General features: G+C 47.5%; 1 protein-coding gene across 1 annotated transcript; it reads right to left on the bottom strand.

Annotated features, from left to right (window-relative positions):
* Positions 1–945: 945 nt before the first annotated feature.
* LOC137366870 (myb-related transcription factor, partner of profilin-like) lies at positions 946–4,430 on the bottom strand. Its single transcript, XM_068028443.1, has 3 exons — positions 4,166–4,430; positions 1,169–1,307; positions 946–1,016 (listed from the first exon to the last, which is right to left on the bottom strand). Exons 1-3 carry the CDS (start codon positions 4,388–4,390, stop codon positions 946–948), a joined length of 435 nt encoding a protein of 144 aa, XP_067884544.1. The 5' UTR covers positions 4,391–4,430.
* Positions 4,431–9,055: the final 4,625 nt, after the last annotated feature.

Raw genomic sequence — 9,055 nt, 5'->3', positions numbered from 1 at the left:
AATATTTAAATCACGTATACAAAAACCGTATGCCAACATTATTAACAATATATCAACACTCTTTGCTACTCAAGTCCTTCCCAAAGGAGCTCCCATGGTTTCAGTGTGAGGATTGTGAGTGGATTGTCATCAATCAGGTGTTAATAGTTGCTCATAGTCTGTGGTCCCTCAGAACCCGAGTCTGAGGGGTCTTGCTCACAGTCTGCAGTATCACTGCAGTCCCCAGTGCAGTCTGGTCCAGCCCGCTTCCTGGCCGTGTGGCCGCACTGGGTTGTGGAATGGACACGGGCACGGATGCAATGTCACCCCGAGAGAGGGCAGAATGCACCAGGTGCACGGTGCCAATCCCATGGTGCCAGGACTCAGCACTGACCGGTGGGAGAGTTGACTGCAGCAGAGCTGTGACACGACCGAAGCCACGGTCAATATATCCAACCAGCCTTTCCAAACCGGAGGAGACGGTACAGGTTAGAGCCTGAAAGGCGCCTGTTTGAGCCTCGATCAACGATGCCAGGTCGGGGACCACCGGATCCTGGACAGGGGGCATCACAGCGGCGTCCGTGGAGCTCACCATAGGCTCCTTGGTGACTGCAAGGTGGTGAGGTATTGTGACAGAGCATCACCCAGTATGGACACAGACTCCTCCATCCTCTCAGACAGGGTGAGGCAGTTCCTGGACAGGTTGTCCAGTGCCTCCAGCAGTTGATGATGCACTTTCAAGATCCTCATTTTAAAGGCTGGGCTGGTGAACTCTCCATCCGTGTGCTCTTCGGCAGAGCTGGAAGCTGAGCTTGCCCTTCGGCCATCCATCTCCTGCACTCTCCTTTCCACTATGGCCAGCTTCTGCTCACCATTCCTGAATGATTCACTCTCCGTGCATCCTGACAACTGGACATCTCTTCCACCAGCGAATCCCGTGTTGATGTACTGGAATCTTGGAGCTGGTTACAAAGCCTTTTCTGTTCGCTGGTCCCCTTCCATCTCATACACAGCGGGACCCAAGTAATGGCTCAGACCTGGAACAGAGGGGAGAGGGGCAAGTGTCAGTGTGTGATGGGAAGGTTAGATAGCAGCAAGATGAGGGGGCAGCACAATGTGAGTGCAGGGCGCCACAACGTCCACGTGATTGTTTGACAGAAGAGAAAGGATTAGAGAATTAGGTCTTCACCCTGTGTCAACCGGCCTCCAACACTGTCATTCTGCAATCTTCTCCAGCTGCCGAGCCATATGATGTCCAGAGCTTCTTGCTCCATCTGGGTGAGTTCCTGAATACAGGTCCTCTTCCTGGGCTTGTGTGCCAGTTTGTCCTGTGGAGAGAGTGGAAGGGAGTTAGTCTCTGCTGTCTGAGGCTGTAATCTGAAGAGGTGTTGGGGAAACTCCAGATAAAGGAAGAAAACGTGCATTTTTATCGCACCATTCAGGACTCAAGATGTCCCGAACAGTCTGGAGCCAATGGAGGACCTTGGAAATCTCGTCTCTGCTGTAATGTATGAAATGCGGCAGCCAATTTGCCAACAGCGTGGTCCCACTTTGAGATCAATGATCAGGTAATGTGTTTCAGTGCAGTTTGTTGAGGGATAAATGTTGGCCAAGGGAACCCAGGTGAACTCTCTTGTTCATCTTCAAAATAGTGCAATGGGATTGTTTACACCAACTGAGAGGACAGGACCATGGTCTGACATCTTACCTAAAAGGAAACACCAGTGTTAACCTAGATTCTGCTCTCAATTCTGTGGAACAGGACTGTAATCCACCATTTCTAACCCTAAGGTGACCTACTGTACCATGGCAGATACTAGCAAAGATAAGGGCTTGCATTTATATAGCAACTTTGAAGACCAAATGACGTTGTAAAATGCTTTATCGCCAATTAAGTACTTTGAAGTGTATACGCTGTTGGAATAGAAGAAAAGCGGCAGTCAATTTGTGCACAGCAAGATCCCAATTACAGCAATGTGATTCTGACCCGATCATCTGCTTTTGTGGTGTTGATTGAGGGATTAATATTGGGAAGAATTGTCCCTCTGCTCTTCCTCCACATAGTGGCCATGGGATCTTTTACATCCACCTGAGAGGGCAGACGGGATCTCTCTTTGTCATTTCATCGGAAACGTGGCACCTCTGACTGACTTACAAATGTATGGGGACCCGGTGAGACCGCACCTGGAGTACTGTGTGCAGTTTGGTCTCCGCACCTAAGGAAGGATATACTTCCCTGGAGGTAGTTCTGGGTTGGTACCTCGGATGAGAGGGTTGCCCTACGGTGAGATGCTGAGCAAATTGTGCTCATACTCTAGGCAGTTTAGAAGAATGAGAGGGGGTGGCTCACATTCGTACCAATGGCATAGGTAGAAAAAGGGATGAAGTCCTGTAACAAGAATTTAGGGAGCTAGGTAGCAGATTAAAAAGCAGGACCTCATAGGTTGCAATCTCTGGATTACCCCTGGTGCCATGTGCTACTGAGTATAGGAATAGAAGGATAGAGCAGATGTATGCGTGGCTGAAGAGATGATGCAGGAGGGAGGGCGTTAGTTGGCTGGATCTCTCGGTCTGTTTCCAGCGAAGGTGGGACCTGAACAAGTTGGATGAGTTGCACCTGAACCGAAATGGGGCCAACATCCTTGCTGGGAGATTTGTTAGTGCTGTTTTCTTTTTTTTTTTTGGGGGGGGGGGAGGCGGTGCTGGCTAAATTAATTTGGCAGGTGATGTGATACAGAGTGGAGGGACAGTAGTGGTGATACAAGTCAAATATAGAAGAGCAATTGAGTCAGACTGGAAGGCAGTGCAAATATAGACCTGGTATGGCACAAGCGAATAATGCAAGGCTGGGTTGCATCTGTTTTAAAGCAAGGAGTCTTACTAGTAAGGCTGATGAATTGCGTGCGTTGATTAACACATGGGAATATGATATTATTGATATCACTGTGACATGGTTGAGGGAAGGGCAGGACAGGCAGCTCAATATTCCAGGGTATAGAATCTTCAGGCGTGACAGGGGAGGGTGTGAAAGAGGAGGTGGCATTGGACTGTTGAACAGGAAGTCAATTACTGCAGTAAGGAAGGATGATATCTTGGAGGGTTCCTCAAAAGCGCAGGGTCAATAACCAGTGGGCATAGATTTAAGCTAAGGGGCAGGAGGTTTAGGCAGGATTTGAGGGAAGAAACATTCACCCAGAGGATGGAGAAATCTGGAAAACACTGATTGAAGGGGTGGTAGAGGCAGGAAACCTGACAACATTTAAGCAGTATTTAGATGAGCACTTGAAACGCCATAGCATTAAGGCTACGGGCCAAGTGCTGGAAAATGGGATTAGAATAGATAAGTGCTTGATGGCTGGCACAGACATGATGGGTCGAACAGCCTGTTTCTGTGCTGTATAAATCTATGATCTCATTGAAACATATATAACTCTGAAGGGGTTTGCTAAGGCAGACACTGAGAGGGGTTATCCTTCAACTGGGGAATCTAGACACAGGGACACAGCCTCAGTATTAGGGGCCAATCCTGCAGGACTGAAAGGAGGAGAAATGTATTCACTCAGAGGGTGTGAAACATTAGAATTCTACATCTCAGAAGGTTGCAGATGCTTTATTTTTGTGTATTAACAAGACTGTGATTGATACTTTTGTAAACTCTCAGGGAATCGAGGAATATGAGGAGCAGGTGGAAAATGGAGCTGAGGTAGAAGATCAGCCATGATTGTATTGATGGTTGGAGCAGACTTCAGGGGCCATATGGTATATACCTGCTCCTCATGGCCTTAGCAGCACTTGCTCATTGATGGGTCAAGTTAGTTTGTTGTGCTCAGGTCCTGGAGTGGAACCTGAAATCACAGAGTTGTGACTGAGAGGTCACAGTGTTACCAACAGAGCCGCAGAGCCATGTACCACAATGATAGTAGGAATGAGGGTCTTCAGTTAATGTGGAGAGACTGGAGAAGCTGGGATTGTTCTCCTTAAAGCAGGGGAATATAATGGGAGATTTAATAGAGGTGTTCAAATTGGGCGGGTTTTTATACAGTCAATAAGGAGAAACTATTTCTCTGCTCCTGTTCAAATCCAGCAGTGAGATCGTACATGTCACACGTGACTTGTTTAACCCAATCATGTTAAGGACGCACTTCTGACAGTGTCGCACTCCCTGAGCAGTGACCGGGAGTCTTACCCTTGCAGTGCGGGTGATGTCGTTGAACTTCTTGCGGCACTGCCCCCCTGTCCGGATGATATCAGTCCTGGCATTCACATTGAGGGCCACCTCCTCCCAGGCCTGGCGTAGTGTCTGTCTGGGCATCTTCCTCCCGTCCGAGGGGACTTCCTTGCGGGACCTCACCTGTTCCACCAGAATCTCCACTGCTGCATCGCTGAATCTCGGAGCTTTCGATTCCGACATGTTTCAGGGACGGAGGCGGCGAAGAAGCAGCGACTGCAGACAAAGTGAAGGAGGAGAGAGAGGTTTAAAGAGCGCCGGGCCCGCCGGAAATCCCAGCCGGCGGAAATTCCCAACCTTCCAGCTGGGCGAGCAGTCCGTCACTGCACCGCAGACTGGCTCATTGTCCAAATCCCATACAAAGATTTGCCGCCAGTCAAAGTGATTCCTGCCAATGACAGGAGCTTTCAACACTCCCGCCTGATATCCACCCGCAGTCAAAATGCTCCCTGGCTCTGACAACAGCGGTGCTGCTCGAGAAAGAGCTGTGTTAAAGCAGCACAAACACAGTTTGAAATGCAACCCCCACCTCTTATTTAATGTTGAATTCCTTGCTTTAACATTTGCAGCACATCACACAGACAGTATTCTGTCGGTATTCTGTTCAGTACAAACTTGCTGACTGATTTATTTGAACAGGAGATAAATACACCAAACACAGATTGTAAATAGGTGATTAATTCTGCATCTGTGACTAACTGTATTGTGTATAAGTGCAATATTAACTCTGTATCTGTCAGTATCTGGTTTTGTGTGTGAATGTGCTATGAATTTTCTCTCTGTCACTATCTGGGACTATGTGTGAATGCGGCATTAATTCTGACTCACATCAAAACAGAAGGAAATACTCAGCAGGTCTGGGAACATCTGTGGAGAGAACAACAGAGTTAATGTTTCAGGTTTGCGACTTTTCATCAGAACTGTTAAAGGTTAGAAATGTAACAGGCTATGAACAAGTGTAAAGTGGGCGGGGTGGAGGGGAAGAAGAACACAAGGGAAGGTGTGTGAGAGGGCTGAGGACAGGAGAGAGTAAATGATACAGAGGTCATGGAACAAAGGCAAAGGGAGTGTCATTAGTTGCATTAAAAGACAAAGCATTAGTCTGGAGAGAGTGTTAATGACAGACTAATGAACAGATCTGTCCAAATGCAGAAATCTGAAAGAAAAAGTTTAATGCAGGCCCATGGTTAAAATAAAGTACAAAAGACAGTCATACTCTGAAGTTTTTGAACTCAATGTTGAATCTAGAAGGCTGTCGAGGGACATTCTGTTCCTGTCACCCTCTGGTACTCTGAGTGCATATGGGATTAATTCTGTCTGTCACTCCCTTGTACAGTTTGTGAATGTGGGATTAATTCTGCATCTGTTTCGCTTTGGTACAGTGTGTGAGTGTGGAGTTAAGTCTGTATCTGTCAGATTCTCTTACTGTATATGAGTGGGGGAATAATTCTTCAGCTACCTCGCTTTGATACAGTCTATGAGTTTGGGATTAATTCTGTATCTTTCAGATTCTGTTCCTGTGTATGTGTGCAGGATTAATTCAGTCTCTGTCATTCTCAGTTCCTTTGTCAGAGTGTGGGATTCACTCTCTTTCTGACAGTTCCAGATACTGTGTGTGAGTGTGGGATCAGTTGTATTTCTATCACTGTCTGGTGCAGTGTGAGTGCGGGATTCACTCTGTGTCTGTTTCTCTCTGATCCTGTGTGTGTGAGTAGGATTAATTCAGTCTCTGTCATTCTCAGTTCCTTTGTCTGAATGTGGGATTCACTCTCTTTCTGACAGTTCCAGATACTGTGTGTGAGTGTGGGATCAGTTGTGTGCAGTGTGAGTGTGGGATTCACTCTGTGTCTGTCACTCTCTGGACATTGTCTGTCTGAAACTTCCTGATACTATGTATCAGGGACGGAGACACTCTCTGTCTGTACGTCTCTGCTACAGATTGTGAGTGTGGGATTCATTTGACCCTCTCCGGAACTGTGTGTGATGTAATCATTCTATATTTGGTCAGTCTCTGGTATTCTATGTTATTATAGGGTACATAATGTATCTGTCAGTCCCCGATACAATATGGTTTTGGGATTCGTTCTGCATCGATCTGACTGTGTTACTGTATATGATTGTGGGATTCATTCTGTACTTGTCTGTTGTGGTATTGTGTGTGCATGGGAATTATTCTGTCTCTCTTTGCCTCTGATATTGTAAGTTTGTGTTTAATTCTGCACTTGATACAATATGTCAGTGTAGCATATTTTTTGGCTGTTGTTGTTTGCAACAATCTCTGGCATAACAGGTAACTCAGAGTAATATGCAGAGACCCAGACTAATGTTTGCGGACATGGGATCAAATCCCACCACAGCAGGTGGTAAATACTGCGCAATCTCGGGAGTATTTGTATTTTCTCAGCTCAGTAAATGTTATACACTCTGAGGTTGGCGCTCCTGAAGCTCAGGTTGCTCCACTCAAACAGTGAACATTTGATGGGAGGTTCAATGGTGAGGTTGATATTCAGGAAGGGTTTACATGCATTCTATAAGGAGAAAAGGTTTCCCCTGGCAGGTGGATCAGTAACAATAGAATTACAGTATTAAAACATGGTTACAGTATAGAAGGAGGCCATTCAGCCCGTCGAACCAGTGCCCGCTCTCTACAAGAGCACGTCAACTAATCCCACTCCCCTGCCTTTTCCTTGTAACCCTGCATTTTTTGCCTTCAGATAATGATCCAATTTCACTTCAAAAACCACGATTGGATCTGCCTCCACCACAATCTCAGGCAGTGTGTTCCAGATCCTAACCACTCACTGGACAGGAAAAGTTTCCCTTTTCCCTCATGTCGCCTCTGGCAGTTTTGCCAACCACTGTAAATCGGTGCCCTCTGGTTTTTGACACTTCTCCAAATGAGAACAGTTTCTCCCCATCTACTCTGTCCAGATCCCTCATGATTTTGAAAACCTCTATTCACTCTCCTCCCAGCCTTCTCTTCTTGAAGGAAAACAGACGCAGCTTCTCCAATCTATCCATGGATCTGTCCAAACGCAATACTTTAATACTTCAATACTGACTTAATTGGCTGCAAAGCACTTTGGAACATTCTAAGGTCTTGATCGGCGCTACATAAATGCCAGTGTTTCTTTGGTTTCAAAGTTTATCCATGTGTCTGCTTGCACCCAGGTTTATTGGGAAGACTGAAACGATTGTTTTTGATGCACACTCCAAACTCCATTCCCCACCCACCAACTCCATTCCTCTCCCTGACAAATGTCTGTTGTGTGTAACTTTGGTGTCATATTTGTCCCTGAGATGAGCTTCCGACCACACATCACGAAGCATGCCCAATTCCACCTCCATAACATCACCTGACATTGTCCCTGTCTCAGCTCATCTGTTACAGAAACCCTCATTCATGCCTTCGTTACCTCTAGACTTGACAATTCAACACACTCCTGGCTGCTCTCCCACATTCGACACTTCCCACACATGACGTCATCCCAAACTCTGCTGACCATGTACTAAACTCACACCGAGTCCAGTTTATCCCTCACCCCGTGCTCTTTGAACTTCCCTGGCACCCGGTCCCGCAAAACATCGATTGCAAAATTCTCATTTTTGTTTTCAAATCCCTCCTTGTCCCCTCACCCCCTCCCTATCTCTGTAACCTCCTCCAGCCGGGACAATTCTTATCCTCCTTTTCAAATCCCTCCATGTGCCCAACCCCCTCCCGATCTCTGTAACCTCCTCCAGCCTGGACAATTCTGATCCTCCTCTTCAAATCCCTCCATGTCCCCTCGCCCCCTCCCTATCTCTGTAAACTCCTCCAGCCCGGACAATTCTTATCCTCCTCTTCAAATCCCTCCATGTCCCCTCGCCCCCTCCCTTTCTCTGTAACCTCCTCCAGCCAGGACAATTCTTATCCTCCTCTTCAAATCCCTCCATGTGCCCAACCCCCTACCCATCTCTGTAACCACCTCCAGCCCGGACAATTCTTATCCTCCTCTTCAAATCCCTCCATGTGCCCTCGCCCCTTCCTATCTCTGTAACCTCCTCCAGCCAGGACAATTCTTATCCTCCTGTTCAAATCCCTCCATGTCCCCTCGCCCCCTCCCTATTTCTGTAACCTCCTCCAGCCGGACAATTCTTATCCTCCTCTTCAAATCCCTCCATGTGCCCTCGCCCTCTCCCTATCTCTGTAACCTCCTCCAGCCCGGACAATTCTTATCCTCCTGTTCAAATCCCTCCATGTCCCCTCGCCATCTCCCTATCTCTATAACCTCCTCCAGCCCGGACAATTCTTATCCTCCTGTTCAAATCCCTCCATGTCCCCTCGCCATCTCCCTATCTCTGCAACCTCCTCCAGCCCGGACAATTCTTATCCACCTGATCGAATCCCTCCATGTCCCCTCGCCCCCTCCCTATCTCTGTAACCACCTCCAGCCCGGACAATTCTTATCCTCCTGTTGAAATCCCTCCTTGTCACCTCGCCCCCTCCCTTTCTCTGTCACCTCCTCCAGCCAGGACAATTCTTATCCTCCTCATCAAATCCCTCCATGGATCCTCGCCCCTCTGCCTATCTCTGTAACCTCCTCCAGGCTGGACAATTCTTATCCTCCTCTTCAAATCCCTCCATGTCCCCTCGCCCTCTCCCTATCTCTGTAAACCTCCTCCAGCCAGGACAATTCTTATCCTCCTGTTCAAAACCCTCCATGTGCCCTCGCCCCTCCCTATCTCTGTAACCTCCTCCAGCCCAGACAATTCTTATCCTCCTGTTCAAATCCCTCCATGTCCCCTCACCCCCTCCCTATCTCTGCAACCTCCTCAAGCCCAGATAATTCTTATCCTCCTGTTCAAAAC

Source organism: Heterodontus francisci, unplaced genomic scaffold, assembly GCF_036365525.1.
Source record: "Heterodontus francisci isolate sHetFra1 unplaced genomic scaffold, sHetFra1.hap1 HAP1_SCAFFOLD_275, whole genome shotgun sequence".
In the NCBI taxonomy this organism is placed as follows: domain Eukaryota; kingdom Metazoa; phylum Chordata; class Chondrichthyes; order Heterodontiformes; family Heterodontidae; genus Heterodontus; species Heterodontus francisci.
Note: the sequence above shows the minus strand (reverse complement) of the source record. Positions and strands in the feature narration are given on the sequence as shown.

Coding starts and splice junctions, on each gene's coding strand:
- LOC137366870 (XM_068028443.1), bottom strand. CDS start 4,390: ATGTCGGAATCGAAAGCTCCGAGATTCAGCGATGCAGCAGTGGAGATT. Junction 1,308..4,165: donor ACATCACCCGCACTGCAAGG/GTAAGACTCCCG, acceptor CTCTCTCCACAG/GACAAACTGGCACACAAGCC. Junction 1,017..1,168: donor TGGAGGCCGGTTGACACAGG/GTGAAGACCTAA, acceptor CCTCTGTTCCAG/GTCTGAGCCATTACTTGGGT.